General features: G+C 40.3%; 1 protein-coding gene across 29 annotated transcripts in view; it reads left to right on the top strand.

Annotated features, from left to right (window-relative positions):
• TCF4 (transcription factor 4) overlaps positions 1-26,402 on the top strand; it is a 353,798-nt gene that overhangs the window by 319,876 nt on the left and 7,520 nt on the right. For 17 of the 29 annotated variants that reach the window (XM_060613923.3, XM_060613912.3, XM_060613917.3 and 14 more), the window contains 4 exons: positions 377-453; positions 3,170-3,373; positions 23,176-23,311; positions 24,900-25,062. In XM_060613923.3, coding sequence (XP_060469906.1) covers positions 377-453; positions 3,170-3,373; positions 23,176-23,311; positions 24,900-25,062 — 580 coding nt within the window. The remainder of the gene's footprint in view (positions 1-376; positions 454-3,169; positions 3,374-23,175; positions 23,312-24,899; positions 25,063-26,402) is intronic. The other 12 variants (XM_078435218.2, XM_078435217.2, XM_060613911.3 and 9 more) reach the window with 3 other exon arrangements.

Below are 26,402 nucleotides of genomic sequence, written 5' to 3'. Positions count from 1 at the left end.
TGAGAGAATTTTGGTTCCACAGACTGGCCTTGCATGAACGAAGGTGTAACAGAATCCCCCTTTGCATTCTTAAAAGTGGCTTGACCATGGTAGTGACCTATTTTCTTCACTACCATCTGTGAACCATTGGTAGGAACCATTGTCTAGCTAAAATTCAGAACCAGTTAAATGTACCCTTTTAGGAAGAAGCCTGAGAGAATTCTGAGTTGAAAACGTTTTCCTTGTCCCGGAACTCTTGTATGGGAAGTTTACATGTATTTACCTTATTGTACAAATGAAAACTCAGCATCGCTGTTTCTAAAAGGACTGTCTAAAATGTCTGCGAGATTGTTTTCAGATTATGTAGATTTCACTGTAACCTCCATTTTAATACCAGCAGGCACAGCTGTTTGGTCCAGAAATGGAGGACAGGCCTCATCATCTCCTAATTATGAAGGACCCTTACACTCTTTGGTAAGTCTCATCTTCTAATCTCTCCTCTAGCCACTTCGTATACCACCTTTCTCTTTTTGCGTCTAGTTGACTCTCTAGGGTTCTTATTTCACTAGCGGGGAACTTTAGACTAATGTTAAGCACACGAGTTTGGTTAGAGCCAGAGTCATTAGACTAGATATATATATATACTTGTTGCTGTTTGTAGATTGTAACCCAGATGCTGTAAGCCCGAGGGCTCCAAATACCTAGGGCCAGGTAAGAGATTAAAAATCCTGGAGAGAGAGTGGCATCCGTCTGTCTTTGGGAAAGATCCTTGTCAACGATTGAATCACTTTACTGATAGGAGAGCGCTGGAGTCACGCCGAGCTGCGTGGCTGGAACACTTGAAGATCAGGAGACCTCTGCCTTACTTTCCAGAGTGGCAGGCTTGTAAGGGCTTTCCTCTCCACCTCTGAATAAGAAGTCTGCCATCTGTTTCCATGTTCGCTTTGGTTCTTCTAGAAATCGACTCATGTCATTAAATGTCTGCTCTTCCGTTAGGGAGTAGCTGAAAATTTCCATGAGTGCAATTAATATTATAAGTACTCATCCCATGATGATTTGTTATCTGACACTGTAGTCTTTCTCAAGTCATGGTGGATGTGGCTGAAAATGTGCATGAAATAACATTGCTCTGGGCGGTATTCGGTCGCTATATGAATCAAATGGGGAGAGGTAGCAGCAAGGAGGTCTTCAGCCCTTCAAGGATGGTTTTCCCTTTTTTCATCCATATTTTGAGATAGAACACGGAAGAGGCATTGATTGGTTGATACCTGCCTAACTTAATGTCTTGGCAGCAGGTCAGAATTTCCTTTCTTCTGTTTTGGCTTACTGTTTAAATTAAGGAAAATCTAAAAATGGAAATACAAAGGTGGATTTCCCCCTTGGTTGTGGTCTTCTTTGCTGTAGTGTGGAATCATTCAGCCATGCATTTTGGCCAATAAAGGCAGGCACAGGGCAGGACAAACGTATGCACTACCTGCTTAGCCTACATTAATTAATTAACCCGCAGCCCACTTCCAGAGAGCCCATAGTAGTTTTAAGTGTTTACCTCCATCAGTTATTCTCTGGGACCCAGCTGTCAAAACTAGGTTATGTGCCACTGTATAGCCATGAAGTCTAGGTTTGTAGTTACGAACTATGGGTTTAGTCCTCTGAATTCCCAACACTCACGAGGGGATTCACAAGGAGAAACTGCTCTCCCCACAAGGAAGCTGTGAGCCAGAAAGGATGATAGGCACGTGTATTACTTCCTTTCATGCTCACATTTACATGTGGAAGTATGTATTACCGTTCTCATTTTTATAAATTATGAGGTATAGACTCAAAGAGGTTTAGTACCTTGTCAAAGATTTCATAAGTAGCAGCTAGGAGTTTACGGGAGGTCCCTTAACACCAAAGCCCACCAGATCAGAAATGCTCTGTACCGTAGACAAACTGTATTAGACACACATTCCTTCTGTCAGTATAAAATAATTAGAAATTGTTTTTCTCATGCAGTGGAGGTAGTACATCTGTTGGCACAGCCCAGTGGAAGTCAAAGCAGACTGTAGCAGGACCCAGTACAAAGCAGCACTAGATTTGAAGTCCGAAGACTTAGATTCAACCCTTCACTATACCATTTCCCAGCATCGTGACACTGAGTAGTTAATAATTAATTTCTCTGAGCCTCATTCGCACATGTGTATGGAAGGGGTAATCCTTCCCTGCTTGCCTTACACGTGGAGAATGAAGAGCCAGGGAGATGGCCTATTTTAAAACACACACTGGAAAGTGACAAGCAGGTGTTTATTTGATATCATTATTGATCATACCAAAAAAGGTTCATACACATCTACATGTCCTTTTTCCTCACAAACTCTATAGTATCGACCTTTCCTAGTTGCAGAAAACTAGGATCTTAGTGGCTGGGATGGAAAAAAAAAAAGTTACTTGGTTTTGAATTCTATAATTTAGTTTTATAAGGTGAATTTTATACAGAGCAAGGGCTTTGAAATCAATTAGAAGCCCCTGGTAAGCAGTTAATTCACATCTTTGTGCTTCTTCAGTCATGAAATCTCATACCACTTTGGTGGACAACATTTTTTTAATGTTTGTTCTATATCCGTTTTGAGTTCCTACTCTACACACACACAAGCTGGTGATAATAGATAGAAAACAAGACACACTGGTAAAAATAGATAGTACTCAATAAGAAATTATAGTCTGTATGCATTTACCTGTCTCTGACTTGATACGTAGCCCTGTATCATATGCTATAGAGGAGATGAAGGAAATACGCATCCAAGAAGATCGTTTAATTGGGAAACTATAAATGCATCATCTTTTCATTGTTAAGTTTTTGAAATCCTTAACCAATGCCTGCTACAATGTTTCTTACATTCTATAGACTTTTTTGTTCTAAAGTAAATCTAAATTCTCTTTCAAGCAAATGCAACCTAGTATAGCAGATGTACATTGTAATGTCCTAGAAGATTACTTTGTTCATGACAAATAACACTATGATACACCATTAACATTTTCTACTAGTTTTCTAAGAAGGTCACCATCTACTATTGTTTTAATGAAATAAGTTTCATTGGAAACATATATTCAAAACCTCAAAGGATGATTTGTGTCAACTCAAGTTTTGTTACTATAACCTCTGCATACATTTCAGACTAAATCCAATTTTGCATCGTTTGTTAATCAACAGCAAAGCCGAATTGAAGATCGCTTAGAAAGACTGGATGATGCTATTCACGTTCTCCGGAATCATGCAGTGGGCCCATCCACAGCTATGCCTGGTGGTCATGGGGACATGCATGGAATCATTGGACCTTCTCATAATGGAGCAATGGGTGGTCTGGGCTCAGGGTATGGAACCGGTCTTCTTTCAGCCAACAGACATTCACTCATGGTAAGTGATGGCATTTGTAGACTCTTTAATTACTGATCCTAACAGAATTAGAATTTCAAGTATAAATACTACTACTGCTGTTTTGTTCTTTTTTAAATAGCTTTATTGAGATATAATTCACTTCAATGTAATTCACCCATTTAAAATGTACAGTTCCATGTGTTTTATTTAGTATGTTCACAGGGTCATGCAGCCATCACCGGTCTAATTTTAGAATGTTTTACCTCCTGAAAAAAGAAAAAGAAATCCCCATTAGTTGTCACTCTCTATTCTTCCCTCTCCCTGGACCCTAGCAACATTAATGTACTTTCTGTCTGTATAATTTGCCTATCTTAGATCTTTCCTATCACTGGAATCATACAATACGTGATGGTCTTTTCTAACTGGCTTCTTCCAGTTAGTGTAATGTTTTCAAGGTTTATACATATTTTATCCTGTATCAGAGTATCATTCATTTTTATTGCCAAACAGTATTTCATTGGATAGGTGTACATTATATTTATCCATTTATCAGGTGATTCATATTTGGGTCCTTTCCACTCTTGGCTATTATGAATAATGCTCCTATGAGTACAAGTTTTTGTGTGACGTGTGTCTTCATGTCACCTGAGTCTATACCTAGGTGGACATTTCTGGGTCATTGCTGGTGTTTTAAATTCTTCATCTTAGTAACGCATCTAAAGGACCCACTTGTGTACATGTTACATTGTTGGCATTTCAGATATGAACAGGTTGAAATTTTTTATTATTACTGAAGAATCCAAATCGATGTCTTTTGATGCTGAGTATGGGAGGCGGAAATATCTGGTATGTTTATTGGTCTAAATATATGGTGTGAGACTGTATAATTCAAGATATAGTAGTTTTATTAATCACTACCCGTTTATGAATAGGTGTGTATTTAAATAATATTTAAGTAGATTTGTCTGTATTACAACTGGAATTTCAATTCGGCCCATTGCTTTTGAAAAGGATTTGGGAGTGCACCCTTTTTATTTAGGTGATTATGAAAATTCAGAATCTTCTTAACAAAATATTAAGTGATGACCATAAGGTGACCGAGTGGGTGGAGAATTAATCACTAGCGATTCTATGTAATTTTGCTTCTTATAAACGCCTGCCTGATCAACAAACACCTTCGTGTCCTGTTTTGTACCTTGTAGGCTCTTTAAAAAGTTGCTTGGATGAAGGTCTGTCTTCTGCTACCACTGTAGCATCTCTTGTTTACTGATGCTTCCAAGAGAACACAAAATAAGCACAGGTTGTTCTGAGGCTCTTTCAGTTCTTGCTCAATAGGGTTCTTCTGTCCTCCTTTCAGTTTCTCTTAATAAAAGAGTAGGATTGAGAGTACCATCCTGAGCGGTATATTATGGAAACCTGCAACCAATTTGAAACCAAAAATACTGGTTTATAAATAGAAGCAATGAACTCACTTCTAAAACGTGGAAAGATATTTTTGAATGCCAAAGCCGAATCTTTTTTTTTTCTTTTTTGCTTTTCCTTGACCTCTATCCTAAAAATTCATCATTGAGTAAAAATTGTTTGTCTATTCATGGCAGTTGCTAAGAGTTTACAAAAGGAAAATCTAGATTTTAATTTAGCTTGGCCTCAGGTAATGTGTTAAATACACTTGGGATGCATATAATATGAGGTTTTAGTTTGTACAGCTCTTTTCTTTTTAAACTACAGTGTTTAAACAATACTGCTTTTAATTAAGAAATCTGGCTTTATTAAAAGCCAGATCTGTGACTTATAACCATTTCTCTATATCTGCTCTCAATCAAGAGAAAAATAGTTTAATTTCTGTAGCTGTGTTCGTTTTGCATATGTTAAATGCATGCAATGTGCACCCAGGGCATTGCTTCAGAGACAATTTTTTCCATAAATATGTAAAGTTTGCTCTTAAATACCAGATGTAGGTTAAGTGGTTCTTTAAAATAATAAACTATACTTTTTGGAACTATTTGACCTTTGAGTTGCCTCCCCCTTGAGTCTGATTCAAAGGTGGGATAGGAGGAAGGGACTGGAGTCAACTTTGGAGATGGGAAGTTGGACTGACCTGGGGGAGGGGAAAGGGAGAGAATCGAGCAGAGCAACAGAAGGAGGGAAATAATCGGCCAATATTACACAGAAACGTTTTTGATTTGATTGTGAAAAAAAAAAAAGCTATGCAGAAGCAATAAAGCTGCTAGTTTTGCTGATGAAGAAAAGTTCCTGTTCACTCATCTGAAGACGTTTATAATTCAGTCAAGGATGCCCGCAGAGCCAACCAGGTAGTAGACAGACTCCAAAGACGTGGCATGGGGATGTCCTGCTGCCCTTTAAACCACGAGAGGTTTTGCAGTCTTTCTCTTTTCTTCTCAAAAACATCCAGCAGGTCCACAGAGTCTGAGCTTCCCAGCCTGAAACCCTAACGTGTGTGAAAGAGATCAGATTGTCATTTCTTTCCTCGCGCAAACTTGTATGAATTTTCAAACAAAAACATAAGAACAAAGGAAATAGTTTTTGAATTTAGTCAGTCTGAAGTTAGCCTTTGACCATTTGATACATTCCACAATAAAAAGGAAGTTGAAGGGGAAGAGAAAAAAAAAAAAAAACCCACTCCCCCCCTCCGCCCCACCCCCGAACAACAACAAAAAAAAAAATTCAAGGAGGATACTGGTAATGTTTTCCACATTTGAATTTTAATACATGAAACAGGCTATAAAACTGTGGCCAGCTGCAGTAAATAAAGTAGCAGTGGGAGGTAGACACCGGAAACTTCAGCGCAGAGGACACTGGTGGGTGTTTCTTTCCAGCTACACACACCTTCGTTCGTTGTTCTGGAGTAGAAGCCAGTTGTAGTAACTTAAGACCCGTCCCAGGGCTAGTTCTGTTCTGAGCAAATCTCCTTTATAAGTCTCCTCAATAATTCCTTCTGATTAAAGAACAGACAGCTCTGAATCCTCTTGACCTCCATCCTCTTGCTTCCTCTCTCCCCGCCTTCCGAAAATCAAAACAAAATGGCTTGATAACTTGGAACATGATAGAAGCATTTCTCTCTGCAGCAGCTTGAAATCGTGGTGGGGAAAACTGTGGTTCTGCCTCGGCTATTATGTTATCTCATTTAATTGCTAACATATTGTACTTAGCTTTTGATTCATAAAATGTTTTCCTTGGAGTTCTGGAGTAGGTCTTCAGTGATTTACGAAGTATTAGTATAATGAAAGCGTTTTTTTTTTTTTTTTCACAGCAGCATGGCTTATAATGCTAGCGTGAATGTTGTATCCTTGCAGGCTTTCTAGATGATATTTGGCCAAGCTCTTTCCTGCCCCACAACCTTCACTGGCTTCCCGTTATCTACAAAATAAAGACCAGTTTCTTAAGCCGGTTTGTTAAGCGCCGTTACCGTTGACCAAAAGCCTTAGGTGCACCGTGCCAATATGCAGCAATTCTTCAGCAGGACCAGTCTGTGCATTTTACCAGAATGTGCCGTGTACATTCTCATTAGGTAGTTCTCCTAGGTCTGTCGGGCTTAGCCTGCTCTACCCACGTTTCTCTGTCCATCTCATTCCCCACCACTCTCAAAGCTCTGACTCAAATCCTGCTTCTTCCAGGAAGCCTTCCCTTGCTGCAGCCACTTATGATAGTCCATTTTCTCTTCTACTTTCCAGAGCTCTGTGAGTCATACTGCTGGCTAGATATTTCTCTCACCCAGTCATGTAAGCCATGCAGGCGTGGCTTTTGCCTTACCACCTAGATTATAAATTCCTTGAGTACCATGTATTACATTTTTGTACCCCCCCCCCCAGCAAATAAATCTTCAAAGTGGGGAGAAAGGAAACTACTGTTTTCTGACTGCCTCACAAGTTGCCAGGCGCTCTCCCCAGGAGCCCTTTGAGGATGATAATGACGTCCATCTTAGGAGTTGGTCACATGGGCCTTAGAAGGCTTGAGGAGGCTGAACTCATGAAGCCAGCTTTAAACTCGGATACAATGCCTCCACCTTCCCTGTTCTTTGTTTACTACCTATAGCTATAGGTGCCCCTCTTCAGAACTAATTTTAGAGTGGTGAGATCTTGGGACTTTCAAATCGTGGTAAATGTTCCTTGATGAAAGAATGCCCAGGTACCTTGTGGCCAAGTTCCCAGAAGCTCTTTACCCAAATGCAGAGGTAAAGAATTTTTCCTCCATTGCGGTATGTTAGATTAAAACCCACATCGCCTAACACTTATTCTTAAATCAGCATGTCTGTGCTAAGTGGCAGGAGGTGTAGTGAGCTCCCCTTACTAGGGTCATGAAGAAGTAAATTTTAAAGTATTTTTCTTTCTCAAACCGCCCACGTTTCTGACAAAATCAAAGCAGAAATCTCTGAATGTGAGAGAATGAAGAAACAGGTGGGTTTGTCACTCAGCTCATTAGACACGGTTACCCAGATATAACCCCCCTGTGCTTCAGATACCTCCATGGTTAATCCTGATGTTAAATCGTTAGGTTTTTGTAAATTATTGAAATGGCAGTTTTTCAAATATAGTTCTCTCCAGTATTCATTCGCTCTTCAGATCCACAGATGAGACCTGAAAGAAAGCCTTTCCGATGACCTAATCTCCTCTTTTAACTGATTAAGAACAAAACCCACATCAAAAATGTCTTCATGTGACTTTGTATGTGCTTCTGATTACTTGTCAGTAGAGTCAGGAACAAAGGGATCATTTAGCTAAAAAATCTCCTCTGCTATTAATATATAATGTTACTGTGATTTCCAGATCCTTTTTGCTTAAAGTCCATTTATTCATTTCTAAAAATATTTATCAGGTGGTTACCAAATACCAGGCTCTGTGGTACCACGTGGTCTCTGCTCTCAAGGGGTTCATAGTTTAGTAGAAAAGGACACATGTTTAAAACCAAATTGCTGTGGAGCCTGCTTGGGATTCTCTCTCTCTCCCTCTTTCTCTGCCCCTGCCCAGCTCACGCACACTTACTTTCTCTCTCTCTCTCTCTCTCTCTCTCTCTCTCTCTCTCCAAAATAAATAAACATTAAGAGACAAAAAAAAACCCAAAACAAATAACCTTGCTGCAGCAATATACCAAGCCCCATCAGAGAGCAGAGACTCAGCTCTGTTACCTGGGAGGGAAGGATGCCATTGTCTCTTCGTAGATGAGTAGTGACCTAAGGACCTGGTTGCTCTGATTGACTTAGGGGTGGAGGAGTCCTGTAAAACTCCCCACCCACACCCATCCTCCACAGCATCCCTGAGACCCCTTCCTAGAACCTCCAAGTGGGGCTGTGGCCTGCATTTCAGAAAACGCACATTTCAGATACAAGCCAATCCTAGATGAGTTTCCCACTTTACATAACCTTTTCATTTGGAGTTAAAAAGAATTTATCAGAAGAAAATTCACTGGGTGATAAAGCACCTTTTTTACTTAACTGACCTTTGAACATATGAGAACTTCTACCATGTAGGGCTTCATGAGATAAAAACTGAACTTAGTTTTGCTTTCATAGTTCTTAAGAGAGTTAAGACCATTGAATTTTAGATTCTAAAAGCACCCCAGAAGTCTTTTAGCCCAGGGCCCTTATTTTACTGCTGAAGACTGAAGCCCAGAAAGGGGAAGTGACCCAGGCATGGACGCCCACTAGTTAATGGCCAAGCTAGGATAGAAACCAGACAAGCCAGCAAGGGGAGCTGCACCCTTTGTACTAAATACCACACTGCCATTGCGAACTTCCTCTCTAACCCAATACCATAGCAATTTCAAAACTGTGGCTGATACTACGAACCTTTTCGTTGCTGACTGAAACTAATGAAACCCAAGGAAAAACTATTTTTGTTTTATTGAAGTATAATTGACATATAATGTTATCTTATTAGTTTCAGGTATACAATTATTGGTTCAGCCATCTTATACGTTACCCAATACTCAGCACGCTAGAAACCCAAGGCAATTCTTTATTTTTCTTTTTAATGTTGTTATTTTTGAGACTGAGAAAGAGACGGAGCGAGTGGGGGTGGGGGGTGGGCAGAGAGAGAGACGGAGACACAGAATCCAAAGCAGGCTCCAGGCTCTGAGCTGTCAGCACAGAGCCCGACACGGGGCTTGAACTCACGAGCTGTGAGCGAAAGTTGGACACTTAACCGACTAAGCCACCCAGGCACCCCCCCAAGGCACTTCTTTGGTTGCTCCTTGGCTTCAAGCAGCAGAAGAGAGTAATGGGAAGGGATGTGTTATCTTGGGTAGCATTTACTGGGATGTAGTCATGAGAGTAGTAGAAGTCAGAAAATTCTATTTCAGTGAAGGTATGACCCGTAGAGGCTTTGTCATCTTCAATCATGTTCCTCTTATATCTTCCCAGAATTTTGATTTCATAAAGTTTTATGTATATTTGAGCACATATTACATTTCTAAGCAATTATTACCATAGGATATCAGGGATCTTAGGCATCCTCTCCATCCACATCCCGCTACAAATCCCTTGCCAAGCAGTCAACAAGCCTTTATCAGCCCCTTCTTCCAAGGATAAGTAGCTCTAATTGACCACAAAGCCCATTTCTGTCAGATGTTGGAAGATTCTTCTTTATGCCCAACCCATATTTACTTCTCTGCACAGTCCTTGTTTTTCTGTCCACTGAAGCTAAGTCAACCCAACAGCTACTTTAGAAACTTGCAGTTATTTGGAAACTGTCTATTCAGTATTTTTTTCCCTCTAGGCTAGATATTTATATCTTCAAATATTCACCCCCCCCCCCAAAAAAGTTTTGATTTTATGACTGTCCAGTGCATTCTCCCTAGTTGAAAAGGAATGCTTTCTTTCTCAAGGACCTTTTAGCGTGTAGAATCTCAAACTGAACACAGTGCTCAAGGAGTCATCAGGGTGGACTAGGGTGGATCTGTTACCAAACCCATTCAGTGTGTTGTATCTTCATTTAAAGGCCACCTAACAATACCCTTTCACCATTTTTGATGACTTTATCATCCTGCTGACAAATGTCGAACTTGTGATCAGCCGAAATCCGTAAGCCACACACCTCTTAACTGTGGTACCAGTACAAAACTTCACCCTCTGCCTTTGAATTTCACGCTGCAGCCTTCAGTCTGTTTCCAGTGGAAAAGTCTTCTTTCGGTCCCCATTCAGTCACATATTCTGCCAGGGTGCCATCAATGCCCCCATCAAAGCTACGAATAGAAGTGTTAACCAGGGGAGGACACAGAGAGCAGGCCTGAGTTTCAGTGCTACAGACATTCTCTGTACGCTTACACCGTCCCCTGCCTTAGGGTTTATATTTCAACCAGTTATGTCCAACTAATTTTACTCTCCTGCTGTCCGCCCTCTCTCATTTTGTCCATACCATTATCACGAGACACTAGGCATGCAGTGTTCCCATGAATGAGGAAATGAGGTCTGTCCGCAAAGACTTGTTCTTGGTGGAACCGAACTGAGTTTGAGAGGTCATCGCCTCTGTTTCAGAGCACTTCGAAACTATCTTTAATAGCCTGTTATAGAATTTCACTTAAGATCTTACTCATCTACATCGTCTTTCCAGAACTACCCTGTAGAAACCAATATAGGTTTTTCTCTTTGATTAGGTAATTTGCCTACCTATAGTGTTTCACCGTGTCTCCTAATCTCCACAATTATCAAATATTTCTGAGAACAGATTAGCAGTCTCAACTGAAAGGTTTTTTTAATCTATATCAATATTGTACTTTATTTTAAGAAAACTTAAAAAAGAGAGAGAAGAAAAAGAAACTTGAAGAAATTCTCTTTATTTTTTAAAACTTTTCCTAGCTTTTTGAGATGTTATTGACATCAAACAAAGGTCAGTGTAAGGTATACAGCTTGATGATTTAATGCACACATATATTGCAAAACGACTACCACAGTAAGGTTAGTGAGGTTAGTGAACACCTCCATCGTCTCACAATAATGACTTTTGTGTGTGTGCCTGGTGATAACTTTTAAGATCTACTCTTAATGACTTCCAAATATATAATACGGTATTAATTACTGTCCCCATGCTGTGTATCACACCCCAGAATCTGTTTTTCTTAAAGCAAGAAGTTTGTACCCATTCACCAATATCTCCCCATTTTCCCCAGCTACCACCATTCTTCTCTTCTATTTCTTTGAATTTTTGGTAAAGATTCTACATACAACATATGAAAATATAACAGTATTTGTCTTTTTCTGTCTGACTCAAAGAATTCCCCTAACCGTGGATTAGTTAAACAGTTTAAGAATCCTTGAACTCACCATTTGATATTTCTGCATAAACACAAATGAAAGCCCAGAGGTTTTAAATACAACCATTAACAACCCCTGAGACGAGTAGTTAGGACATGATGAGTGCCCAGATCTCACAGCAGGGAGTCCAAACTAGGTACCGCCCTTCTCCCCCTCTCCACCCCCGCCCCCGCCCCCGCCCACACACACCCATACCTGTTTTACTCAAGTCAGGCCCCGTGACCTGGAAACAAGACAGTCAGTCTGCACTGGACCTAAAAGATTTAGGTCAAACCCAAAAGATTCCCTTTCTCTGCTTCTAGGACAAAACAAGCCTAGTTCTCTAATTATTTTCCCCTAAAGTATGTGTTTAGCACCCTGGTGTCATGAACTTTTAGTAAATAAAAACAAAAACTTATTGTTTTCCTCACTTTTAAAATATAAAAGCATATTTAAAAGAGACTCTTTGGCGTCATCGTAGTTTTACTTTGCTTTCTTCTTAAATAAAAGAGGAAAAACCAGGGAGATGCTTTTAATGACAGTCATTTTCATATTTTTATTGAACTTTTACTGGGGACAAGGACACTGTGCTAAACTGTCCATAGTTTGGAAAAGGCACGACCCCTATATTTAAAAAAAAAAAGGAGTATTACCCTTATTTTTTCTCGAGAAAGCAGATTTTCTGGGAGAAAGAATATTATATATATTAGAAAATAAACAGATGTTCATTCCCTCATTCTGTGTCTTCTGTGCCTTAGATCCTTTGGGGGTTATGAAATGTGTGTAAGAGTCTCTGATCCTCTGATCCTGTGGGCCTTTGACCTTGGGAGGGTGATAACACAAGTATGTGACCGACTGTGATACAAGGTGGAATTATGAAGTGACCAGAGAAGCAGCTCAGAGAAGGATGAACATAGCCCAGCCTTGGGAGACAGCTAAGAAAACCTTCCTGGAAAAGGTGTCGTTGAGCTCATATTAGAAGTTTGCATCGGATTTCAGCAGTTAGGGACAGGCTAGGAAGGGCATTGCAGAGCAAGAGAATAAAATGATTAAAAACATATGCAGAAAATAAAGGATCTTATGTGCCCAGATTGCCTGATGAGACGGGCCCTTGCAGCACCAGCCAGGGCGCCCCGGGTGGAAAGCCCCTCCTCGAAGCCCAGCAACTCCAACCACTGGCTCAGATATTTCACATGAGAGTCCACAGGAAGAGCGAGTTTTCATGTATATTTTTTTACATCCAAATTAAATTAACTCATGGAATTTTCCACCCTTAGGAATTAAAGTAGCTGCTCATGAAGTAATTCAGTTATGTCATTCATACCAAAACAGAAAATACTGGAGCAACCTGGCACTGTTTAAAAGCCAAGACTAGGCCTTGGCCATTTTATATATTTTTTTCAAAATCTGTGGTCGTTGTGTTATTTTAACTTTTATTGTGGCTGTAAATTTTTCAAATCAAAAGTGTCTTAATTGCTTAGAAAATAGAAGTGTAAAATGGGTTCAAAATAAGGAAAGAATTTAGGCATAGCAGCTTTAGGAGTGAAAACCTAAAAAAAAAATAAAATAAAAAGGCAAAAAATTTTAAAAAGCTTGAACGCTGCATTTCTGAAACACGAGGATTCTACCTAATTGGCTGACATTCACAGTTGTGCATAATTATAGCTTCCTCTATATCCATAAATCATCTTACAACTATAAAGTTGAGTTTAACCAAAAGATCTGTCCAATATTAGTTAAATGACATCTTTGGGGAAGCATTGTCCTGATACAATAGCCACATTCATTTTCAAGCAACTAATTGGACTTACTGTCAAAAACCAGGGTATTGCGTTTCCACATTTTAATTTTACATTTGCCTTCTCCCTGGCTTCTGCACATGGACGGGTCTCGTTTGGAGCTGCAAGTGTGTGAAAGTTATTGGGGAATGGTAGTCTCTGGGTAATGTTTCTGTGAGCTGCCCAAATTCTTCCCCCCGTAGTCTAGATGGGAAACAGCTGGGTTTTGTTTAAAAAGCTGTTTTGCGAAATGTCTGAATCTTGAGGTGTAGAACTGAGGTCACCAGTAAAGCAGGTGCTCAGGGACAAGTGAGAAAGACTGGAGGCTGGCTGGCCCTGTAACCTTCTGCGGGGTGCTTCCTAGCAGAGGAAAAAGTGAAGTTGGCCCCTTTATTTAGTACACAAACAGATAGAAGCAAGTAATCGCATTAGTGATGCTATTAGGAAGGGAGTATCTTTGAACATAGCCAGCCCCTGAGTGAATAATTAGCTCAGTGTGAAAGGTACCAAAAGGGTTCTTTCCCTCGCAGGGCTTCAAATACAAAGGTCCAAGAGTTTAACTTCCTTTAGATGTTAGAAGCACTTAAATTTCCTCTTTAAGTATACCCACAGTAAAAACTACAATTTCAAGTAAGTAGTACCATAACTGCGTATGTCCTCCAAGTCCATGGGTACAATCTAAGGGAGGAAAGAAACCTGAATTGGCCAGACCAGTACCCGGGCAGTTTTGAAAACGGCAAAGTAAGAAACATGTGGAATCACTAAAGTCCAGTGCACGGCAGATATCCACCAGTCTGCAGATGAAAGGAAGCAACCTCCTCCCCTGAGAGCTGGGGGTTATTAGCAGCTGTTTATCCAGTCGGGAATAGAGATTAACATTGTAATTTTTTTTTTTTTTTTTTTTAAGAACTAGAAGGGAATTTGTTTGGGAAGTTGGCTCTTCATATCAAGTCACTGTGCATTGCCAAAAAAAACTTCCTTTCTCAGAACTCATGTACGAGAGTTGAGCAATGTTAGGATTCTCTGAGAATCTCTGGATTACCAAAAGTCTATCTCCATTAAATAGAACAGAAAAGGACAGAGAAATGGATGGATGCCTGCCATTGACACATTCCCTTGAACTCTTCCAACGTGAAACAAGCTGGTTACCTGCCCCTAGCCTGCCCCTAACTGGGGGTGCTCTCCCCTACCCCCACATTCCCCACTGCCCCCCAACTTAATCTTTACCACTCAAAGGCATACCCAAATGGATTTTGTACATACCTACTTCTTGTCAAATGTCTTCTCAGGACATGTTGAGGAAGGAGCGTCGGTCTCAAAAAAACCAACCAAACAAACAAAAAAAGAGTTGGATATTGGTATTTTTCCCCCTGATTTAATGCTACCTTTAATGTCATTTTCTTTTATTAAATCCTTTCTTTTGCTTTTGATCTTATTTATAGCAGAGCCACTGGTCATATGGAAACTATTATTGTATAGCTAGGAGATGAAAGACTTCACTGCAGTTAAATAAGAGTGAATCATTCGGGCCAATAATACACACATACAGTGAGGTACCATTTGCGTCCACAATGCCCTGTGTTGTTCCCTTTGTAGTAAAGCCGTGGAGGTTTATAAAGCGCTTCACAAAAATCTGCCTTTTGTCCAAAATATGTAGTCTGACAACACGAAAACACATTAATATATAGTCCTTAGCTGCTTCTTCATATATCTGTGTAATACCAAAAATAATGCCACTTCTCGGTGTAAAAACAGAAACTTTCATTTAAAGGTGAGATGTTATCTCACGGATGTTAAACGTCATCTTTTTTTAGATAATTTGTGTCAAAATTCTACCCATCCTTCAAAGCCTATTTAAGAAGGAAGTCCCTGGTTTCTCAATCTGATATGGTTTTGCCCATCCTTTAAAACCCCACATAACCTTGAACTCCTTCGTGGCATTCCCTTAAGTTTGTCTTACATGTCTTCAACATTAAGCTGTAAGAATCTTAAGTAATAGACGTGTCTATCTTTTATTATTTCTCCTACAAATACCTGAATAGTGCCTTGCATACAGTAAACATTTCAGAGGCATTTGTCGAATTAAACCAAAAATGTTTACTTGTGGATAGAAACCCTTAAAATGTGTCTTTGACGATATCAAAAGGTTATAGATTTCAGAGATAGTAAAACAGATACATGCCACATGTTTCATCATTTACTATCTAGGAAGCATCTAATTGCACGTGATAATATTGCAATCCTATACAATGTCCTGTATACCTAGTCCTTGCCCTTGGGAGACTTACATCTCAAGACAAGTGTAAGCTTTATGAATGGCAGCCAAACAAAAGCATTGAAGCGAGTGCCCTGCGCTTTAATTAAGCACTGTCCGTGAGTGCTTTTCAGGGCAGTGTCCATAATGAATAGTCAGGGGAGAGCCCTGTCCAAGCCCAGCAAGATGGTGAGAGTTCTAGAGACCCAGACAGTCAAGGAGTAGTTGGAATAAGGGGATCTGTGGGACTAATAAAAAAGAAGTGGTCGGTGAGTTGTGCCGAGGAAGCCAGCACTGGGAGGCAGAGCAGGGAGGGCTTGGATCAGGCCTTGCTGATGCAGGAGTGAATGTGGCCGATGGGGAGCCATGGGTAGGTAACTAAAGTTGGAGATTAAGGAACTTGAAAAGAGGAAGGGACTGGAACAAACGGCCCTGTGGTGTCCAGGTGAAGGACACAGATGCACAAGGTACCGATCTTAGACCTGACCCACAGAACAATGACAAGCTGTGCTAGAACCTTGACACGCAGAGGAACAGTTGACGGGCAGAGAATATAGCATTCAGAAAGGGGATATTTAGGAAGTGATGGGGAAGGAGTGTTTCATTGGTTTAGGGAAGCTTGTTACCCTTCCTTTCCAAATATTTTACAATAAGCATGTGTTCCTGGGATGATAAGAAATGCATTTAAAAAATAAAGGCCAGTGAGGTGAAGATAAGTCCCTAGGGATGGACCTCCCGGGCTGGCTACAGAGCACGCATTATGTGCAAGCCAGCCCCTCAGTTGTATGCTCTGCAGGTGTGTCTGTGCTCGGGGATCCCGAATCCCAGGCACACATCAGGTGTTCAGTTGACTTTCCCGTCACTGCAGACAAAAGAAGCCGTGTACAAGTAATCGCAAACTTTCACCATAATCTCTGTGCTATATGGACTTGGTTCAGCAGACATGGATTAAGTTTAGTTGCCTACCACTTACTTACTAACCTGCTACCTGGGGCAAGAAGGGGTGAAATGGACTCTGTTAACCACCTGCTGAGGTTCTTACTTGGTGGAATGCATCCAGTTACAGTTTCCCCTATAGGAAAGTGTTGTAGAGAATTGGGGGCGGAGGGTGGAGATTCAGAGGAGAGAAATGAAACAGTTTTAATAGATGGAACTTATGAGTTAAGAAAAAAAAAAAGATGAACTGAAATCAGATAACAACCATTTGCATCTCTCGAACTAAATCACAGAATCATTCATTTCAGCCATGCTGGTGGACATCAGGGGAGTTTCAGCCTGGCTGATCATGTGACAGGTCAGGCCTGCCAAGGCCGGGGTCATTCACATCATATTTAAATCCTCTTGAAAATTATTTTATCATCTGGAGAATAAGCATTCAATAAATCTCCAAGAATTGCCCAGTAAGGAATTACCTTAACTTTCAGGCAAAGCATAAGCAAAGCTGTGAGGCTGTGAGATTTCTAGGGAAAAAAAAACAGGTGTTCTCTGGTGTGAGGAAGTCTTCTCCCAATAAACGGCTCTCAAGAATCAAAATCCAAACAGAAGAAGTGAATCCAGATCTGACTTTTCGTGAAAAGTCCTTTAAATGTTTAATCACAGGAATTTTTAAAAAGTAGTCTGATAATTTTTTGAACTGAGAAATATGGAAGTGATATTTGTGGTTGAAGAGTGTCCCAGATGTTAGAACTTTCTCACACAAAGGAGTTGGTTATCAGAGGTGGGTCTTGTTTTCTGCTACATCTCGGGGCCTCCGGTGTTGTTCCTCGCAGTATCCGTCCGGTGCCACCGTTTCGTGAACTTCCGGGTACCCATCTGTGAGCCATTAAAGTTTGCATGACCACTTCCCGCCTCTTTAAAAGATGCACTTCTGGACTAAACAATGTTTTGTACCTTTGAGAAAATAAGTTTTCTTTCCTCTAATATGACAGAGATCTGGCAGGATCCTAGAAACTGAAATCTAGCCCTCCACAACTGTCATGTCTAATTGATATGTCATGGGGAGATTACAGTTCAGACACCAAAACTGTTTTCTGTGTCAGTGGGTGTCTAATTACAGTAAAAGCCTATCAACGTTTGTTTTGTGTTTATGGAAAAACAGGAAGAGGAAGAGGAAGAGAAGAGAGAAAAGTAAAAGTTACCAGGACTTTTTTTCTTTGTCCCATTTCCTTGTTTTGTTTCTTCTTTCTAAAAAACACCTATGTCAAAAGACACATTTTGAACCGGATGCCATGAATAACGAGCTTTTCTGTTGATAATACCAAAAAGTTTCTGATAGCATATCTAGTTTTGTATCATTATCACTTGGTCTAGAAATTAATGACAAGTTTCCTAAAGTTCCCATCCTACACTCTTTTAGAAGGATTATGGTAGAAGAGAAGGAACTGAGGTCTGAAAGCCTGCTTTGAAGCAGTTATCTCTGGAGATAACATTAACAAGGATTGAATAACTGCCAAATGAAATTTAATACATTTTCCCATCCATGAAATAGGCCTCTTAAATACAACAGAATAATTACTTTCACAATACTCCCTGGAAACAAAGAGAGCAGAAACACTGAATGTCTTTTTTGTTTGTGGTGTTTGTTGTTAGCTCAAGGATCAGGATAAGGATATTTACCAGGATGCTGCACGCATCCCCACATTAAAATACCCTTGCCAACAGCCACCTAATTTGAAGCTGCATGTCTTTGAAATCTGTTTATGTTGGAGGAGTTGTGGCAAGTATTAAATTTTGTAATTTAGTTAGACATCTTGGCCATGGCCTTGGCCATACTTGGTGAACTATGGTGGTTTTTTTCCCTATGATAAAGAAAAATAAAATGAGTTTCGTATCTATATCTACACACACACACACACACACACACACACATGCCCATATATGCACTCTGTTGTAAACAAAAGCTCCAAGAGATAAACGCTTTTTGTCCCTTAACTTTGTTCTCCTCCCATACACACACACACACACACACACACACACACACACACACACACCAATCAAATTATTCAGTGTTGTTATAACTTTTCTGAACTCAAAATCTATTTTAGTCTTACTAGACATTTGCCAATTCGCTTCACTATCTTCAACCTTAGCTTTCTTCTCTGTAAAATGAAGAGTTTGGCCTAACTGGGTTCCAAGTCTCTCAAGCTCTTAAAGTTTCTATGCTGTGATTGAAAAGTGCTTCTAATGTATCCATCCTCTCCTTGGAAAGTAAGGTTATTTAAAATTATATGTTGCTTACATTATTCAAAAGAAGTAATGTACTGCTGAAGGTATTTAATTATTCCCAGTGATAAATTAACACAGGAAAATTTAAATAGCCATGTCAGAATTTGAATATAACTTGACCTGAGATGCAGGGTAACTTAGATATTTATATCTAAGAGCCATGATTTGGGGGGCATGATTTATGGTGGAGTGGGCATCCATGCTTAGACCACATGATCTTCCCTCCTCTTCTTCTGTAGTTCATTGAACCAGTAATGGGGACACCTAACCCTAGAGTGGCCCATTCAAAGGATGGTTCGTGTCTGCACCATCAGATGATCTTGGCATTCTGAGCTCAGAAATACTAAGACAGAGAGGGAGTTAGCAACAGGTTCAGAACCTTATAGAATGTACTGAGATATCATGAAAGGAGAGTTCAGACTATAGTCATGAAGGGACAAATGCCAGAGAGACAGAGGTACCAGCAGAGGAACAAGAGAGGCTGGCCCATAAGAGACAAGGAGTGGCCTTAGGTCCTGGGTGTTCTCTGGGCTCAAAACCTAAATTACAGAAATCATGAAAAGTCTCCTTTTACTTGAGAGACTTACTATGAAAACCGCCACACTAAAGTGATCAGTGTGCAAAAATCCCACAGAGAATCTCTAAGCTTCATGAGGTCATCTAAGTTATTTACCATCCCATCCCTAGCACCCCCTAGAGTGACAAGCATGAAGTAGATGAGTAAATATTTCTTGAATGAATAAATGTACTCTTTGATCAATCAATTAACACTGTATAATTTTTAGAAATTTGATTTTGTCTTTTACATTTAGCATAAATACATCTAAAACCACATTGTATGTAACTAAGAAGACTATTCTTAAAGATTGCAAAAAATAAAATTTACTATCAATATTGATAAAATTAACTCCTTTCTTAGACTGGCTTTTAACTTTAAACTCTTGCTTACCTAGATGAAAACGTTATGAAAATAGGGCTTTAATGAAGTACAGATTTTCTAAAAGTAGGTACCATCCTTAGAGTCTATTTGCAGGTTGAAGGAATCTGCTTTTTTCTAGTTATATTCTTACCTATTTATTATTTGGAAGGTGGTCAAGCCTTGACCCTTGTATTCTGTACATATTGGCTCCTCCTTCTATTTATGAGCTATTCCAGTGATGGATTGTGTTGACCATCCACTATCATTCTTGCCTTGCCTCTTATGTGACCAAAAATAATGTTTCTGAAAGAGAAGTAAATGGGGTTAGGACATGCTGTCTGTGGCCAAGGAAACAAACAAAGCAAAGTTAATTCTTCAGAATACTATTGCATAGCCACAGGCAATGGAATTGATCCCGGAGAATCAAGCTCATTACCACAAGGATCTTGACCCATCATCATTCATTCATTTGACCTGGAATGTGCATAGTTTACAAAGGCAGCCTTAAGTCATCAAGAGCAACTTTGTTCCCAACTTCCTTTGTGGAAAATGATTGGTATATTATTTGAGATGATCTGTGGAAAATACATAAAGTTAGTTAACATGTATGGCTAAAATCCAAACAAATACAGTTGTAACAACTGTCTTCTCAACATATTTATAAGCTCATTTAAGGTTTCCCTGTCATTGTGTAGGAGGAAAGATTTAAAATCAAATGCACGTGAAGAAAATAGAGACAAAGAATACAAAGATGATCTTAAATGAAGGTAGCTTGTGTTCTGAGGGGTTTTGAACTATATAGACTTTTATTTTTATGTGGTACGCAAGGATTTGCAGATATTTTCACATAATATCTATAACTGTTATGTACCTATTATGTACCCGTTGTTTTGCCTATTACCACCCTTTGCAATAAACACGGGGCTCATTCTCTATAACCTAGTGTTAATTTCTTCAGTTTGTATTTGAATACCTTACCCACGGTTACACAGCTAACAAAGAAACCAGTTACAGTTAAAATCTAGGTATTGTTGATTCTCATCATTGTACTGCTTTTACTCAGTCTTTCATAATAGTTGAGGCAAGGAAAATACAAAGATAATTGGTTGTGGGCTCTTTTTTGCTCTTGTAAAAACTAATCTGAATGTGAACTAGAAGGGAGAAAAGAAGCACAGGATCAATATCTGAATATATTTTAAGTAAAAATCCAAACCCTAACCTTAAATTACATCACAGATGCCTACAAAGAAGGCTTGAGGGTTTTAATAGAACGCCTAACATAAAAGCATTTGCGTCTTTGCTATGCTCAAACCTGGGGTTACCTTCAGTGACTCCAATTCAGAATCGCCTTCTGTGCAAGTTTAAGAGATTAAATCCACTGGAAATACCAATAAATATGAGTCAGCACTAAGGTAATTATTTGGGTTGACATTGATTGACAGACTTCAAGAGCTACCATTTGATCAAGGTCTGTAAAATACACGCATACAAGTTGACATCTTAGATTGGAGGGATAATCATCCATTGAATCAGTCTCGTAAATGCACAAACATAAGAATGGCAAATCAAAACCTGAATGGAAAATAGCTATCACCTTTTTGTTTGGAATAAATCCAAAAACATACCAAAAGTGAAAAATGGTTTGGAAGCATCAAGGGGGCCTGGCCTGCCTGGAAGGACGGGGCGCTGGTCACCAGGGGAAGGACGCCAGTGGCATGGCAGCGGTGTTAAACACGTGAAGGGGACTTACACTTACTCCATGAAACTCCCGAAGTTGAAACCAGAACCAGTGGATGGAATATACAAGGAGGCCAACTTGTGATGAAAATGGAATGGAACGGGCTGCTGTGGGAGGTAATCGAGGTCTCCTTACATTCGAAGCACCCTCCTAGAAGCTGAATAACCACCAGTCAGAATGTTCTGGGAGGGGACACGGGCACACAGGTGGCGGACATCCCTGGACTCTTAGCTACAGCATTCACTTATGCGTCCCGATGCCCATGAGTCTTCAAATCCTTTTATTCTTGCTATATTTTGAATCTGAGCAATTAGTATGATTTATGTGGTCCCTCCCCCTCCCCCCTGAGTTATTTCCTTCTGTACTGGTTTGGATTATGTAACGGTGATACTTCCTATCAGGTTGCTTTTAGACAGCGTGTGCTTCATTCGGTTCTGTGAATTTGGTTGTTGTCGGTTCAGATTCTGATTGTCGTTGCTTTCTTTGGAGATACTCTTTTAAAACATTTGGCAGCAAATGAGTGAAGATTCTGCTTTGTGGGCTTTTTGGTTTTGGATGGGGAAAAAATTAAACTTTTTGATTCATAACAGTAAAAATTCAGGGATAAGTATTTTTAGGGTCAGACCCACGATCCTACATACATTGTTCGCCTGACAATAGGCGGAGAGCCTATAACTACTTGAAAATGCAAACAAAAACGTAAGCTACTCATGTTCCTCTTGGTTTGCAAATGCTGAATGGTTTTGCTTTAAGGCACATGCCATAAAGTCAGCAATTGCTGTCTCGTTGTCACTGGTGCAACATCTCTGGACCCTCGAGTAGGCAGTAGTAGTTACTAAAATGCTCAGCAGTGTTTCTTCCAGACCAAGTCATCATGCTGTATTCTGTAATTTTATTCATGGAAACGTAAAGAGTGTTTACAGTGCGGTATCTTTCTAGGATCAGAATAGTGGGAGGAAAAATGGAAAAATGTCCAAAGCTCTTTGCATGGCAATGATGGCATTACTGGTGTGTTTAATAAAACCTTTATTGGTACATTTTCCGGTGTGGTGGCATTGGCAGAGACGGTCCCCCTTTGGATTTGGAGCTCAGCAGCTGATGAAATACAGTAAACATTAATCTGGGATGGGCTGCCAGTTTTGGAAAGCCAGGTGACATTTTATTATATTTGTACCGAGCAGGGGCTGTGTCCCATACTGCCGTAGCTTCCGCTGTCAGAGGCTTAGCTGGCATTATGGAAAAAAAAAATGGCAGGCCTGAGAATCTTATCCCCTGAAATGAAAGTCGAATGCCAAATTGAAATTCCTGTAGGATTTCCGATAGCAATGGGGGAATTGAGAAGCCCACAATTAAGCATATGGGCATTAAGATAATTGTCAGATCTGTTGGCGGACATGATAGAAGACAGATGGGTACGAATCAGTGCGCTCCACTGCAGCACCCTGGGAGACAATTTGACGTTTTACCTGCCTGAGCTACTCTGCCATATTTGTCACTGAATGTACAGCACGGCATCTTACTGAGTGTGAAGTGTTTTGCAGGGTTCTGTAGGTGCGTGTGCGGTCCTTCAGCGCCCTCTAGTGAAAGGCATTTGGGAGTCTTGTTTTTCAAAGGCCCGTGTTCCTTCGGCTGGTCCTTGCTGCCCCTGGAAATAAACTCCACGGTTCCTCTCCCCCTTTCAGGTTGGGGCCCATCGTGAAGACGGCGTGGCCCTGAGAGGCAGCCATTCTCTTGTGCCAAACCAGGTTCCAGTTCCACAGCTTCCTGTCCAGTCTGCAACTTCCCCGGATTTGAACCCACCCCAGGACCCTTACAGAGGTAGGTCTGCCTCCGAAGGCCCTTCCGACCTCACTTAGACAATAGTGAATCCAGTGTTGATCCCAAGCTTACTTGGCATACACTCCTCAGGAAGCACTGGCAGAAAACCAAGAATCAAATTTGGTACAAAAATGGTAAGCAAATGGGAAAGCAGTTAGAACGTAGCCGGCTAATTGTGTTTCTTCAGTAACTGTTTTCCTCAAACATCCTCTGAAATCCTGGTCCTATTTCAGCAGGGAATGAGACAACAGACTGATGAGAGGAAATTTTATTTTAGCTATTTCCACATTTTACTCATTCAGGTCCTCTAATGTGGTTAGTTGTAGCCTGAAAATGATATTTCCAAATGAATAGGAAGGAAGGAAATTGTTTTTGTCGTTTAAGATGGAAGGAAATGTAGGTACATTTAAAAACTGGAACTTGGTGGAATGATTTTCACTTTTCGTCTCGCCCCACAATGATTGCCTCAAACCACGGACCCCACTCAGCTTTTCATGACCCCAGGAAGTTATACCACAGGAGCCAGACCTGGGTCCCATGCTCCCTGTGCAACTGGCTGGCCCGGTGACTGGCAGACACTTAAATTCTCATCACCCCCCCCTCCATGTTTAGAGTAAAGGTGATAACACTGCCACGGGAATATGCATAGGCTTTTTACCACTGGCTAAACATTGTACAAATTGAGTGTTAATTATGTGTGTGTTTGTGTGGGTGGGTGTGTGTGTGTATGGAGAGAGAGAGAGCGCGAGTCAGTGCTTCTTAAACTTGAGTGTATATAAGCGTGACTTGAGGACCTTGTTAAAGTGCAGATTCTGATTCAGTAGGTCTGAAATTCTGCATCTCTAATGGGTTCCAGTGATAAGGATGCTTCTGGACCACAGACCAATTTTGAGTGACTACACAAATTACAAACAGAGGAGAATACCCAATAGACATGCTTATACCTTAGAAATAAGTGGATACATGAGGGTCACGTTTTAAAATGTATTGTGATCTTGAAAGTTGAGCAGTGATAAAGCTAAAAATTTCTTCAGTGAGCAGCTAACTGCTTTCCATATGTACCATTTTTAAATGCTGATTACTCCTTGAGGATAAGAGAAACCTAATTTCAGAATATCATTAGGGTATCTATTGAAGTCTTGACTGCACATATTTAGCGTACTCCCTGGGAATTATATTTTAAGGACATTTTTCTATTAAATCATTGCATATGGAAGAAACTCAATATAATAGCTGATATTTACTTGGGTTCTTAATCAGAACATTGCGGTGTGTGATTTTCATGATTATGATTTTCATTGCAATTAAGTTGATGTTTTGTAGACAGTGAAATTACCATCTACTCCAAAAGATTGCAAAATAGAATTTAACCTCAGAGCCAATGCAGGGAAAACTTGCTTCCACAGGTGCATTTTTGAAACTTCACCAGATCGCAGGGAAAAAAATGCGGCAGAAGGATCACAGTTCAGCAGCATGAACTGTATGGCTGGCAGCTCGCGGTCTGCGGTGTGTGTGCGTGTGTGTGTGTGCGCGCATCTAGTGTTTGGCAGAAACATCACCTGCTCTCTCTCTCTCTCTCTCCCGTTAGGCATGCCGCCAGGATTGCAGGGCCAGAGTGTCTCCTCCGGCAGCTCTGAGATCAAATCCGACGACGAGGGGGATGAGAACCTGCAAGACACGAAATCTTCCGAGGACAAGAAGTTAGATGACGACAAGAAGGATATCAAATCGATTACTAGGTCAAGATCTAGGTAACAGTATATGATACTGTCGCTTCATTTAATTCCTTTATTGGACTTTGATGAAGTGAACAGAACAGGAAGAAACTATTCAGTTTTTTCCTGGCAGGTAAATCGACAGCTGAAAAGAAAATTAAAGGCCTGCTCTAGAGGTACCGAAGTATCATTTGAGATACTGGTACTCTAGTGAAGCCTACAGTGTCTTTGCATTTGTGAATTTGGACGCAGTGCTAATTACACACGGTAAAAACAATTTGTAACTGATTCAAGTGCAAACCGTTGATTTTTAAAATGATGCATATTCTGCAAATTTGGTCCGAAATGATCTTTCCAAAATATTTCTAAAAAAGAGATCTTAGCCGTGTTAAAAACTCCACTGAGGTATATGCAACTATGACTTTTTTCTGATCTTGAACGTGAGAATATACTGATTTCCCAGCTTTATCTTAAATATGTTGATCTATCTAATAATAATACCTAAACTGCTCGCTTTTTTCTCCCAGATACTCCCTTCTACAGAAAATACAACTGCAGGAAAATAGCTTCTGGTTGGTTTTCTTAAATATCCAATATCTTTAAATTAGAGTCTTTCTCGTGGAATGTGAACTCTAGTCTGACGATCAGATGGTTTTCGAACACCGTGGCACCCCTGTTCTTTGCTTAGTTCCCTTGGGTAGTTTTCATTTGTAAATTAAATAAATTGTACCATGACTACACTTCCCCCTTTTAGAAGCTGTCGTTCTCAGGGTTAGAGCTAATGCCCTTTAGGAATTAAGAACATGCCACTTTCTCATAATCACCTTTATAATCATTGGGATGAATTGCAGGACAGCCCCTGCTAAAACTTCCAGAAGATGGTACAAGCTTCTTACCCCTTACCTCCCACCATCACTAGAGTCTCCTGACTCTTGGCCACATTGGTGAAATTTTAAGGAGGGGCTTTCGCATCCCTACCGTCTTCTCTGCCACTCCCGTCAGTTCTCAGTAATTCAACTAGTGGCCGTGACTTATGCATCTTAGTAGATTCTTGGAAGTTTCCGTGCAACGTTTCACTCGCTGTTAAGAACCTTCTTATTGAAAGGGTTGTTCTTGCGACGTTTACCTAATGCCTCCCAAACTGGGATGTGAGACAATGCTAGGTAGTTTTATTTGCAAAACCAACCTATTTACTCTTTATAAGTGAGTAATCGGGCCTAATTAGCTACTAGCCTGAATACCTTTGGAAAACAAGTTCCCACTTTCAGACCCACTCTGTGAAAGCTGTGACACCTGTGTGATGTTTAAAAGTGTTACTCAAAATTTTAACTTCAGGGAAGGGCCACCACAGACGTGGCTGTGTTCTCTTTTCACTT

Source organism: Panthera onca, chromosome D3 (genome assembly GCF_046562875.1).
Source record: "Panthera onca isolate mPanOnc1 chromosome D3, mPanOnc1 haplotype 2, whole genome shotgun sequence".
Classification (NCBI taxonomy): Eukaryota; Metazoa; Chordata; class Mammalia; order Carnivora; family Felidae; genus Panthera; species Panthera onca.
Note: the sequence above shows the minus strand (reverse complement) of the source record. Positions and strands in the feature narration are given on the sequence as shown.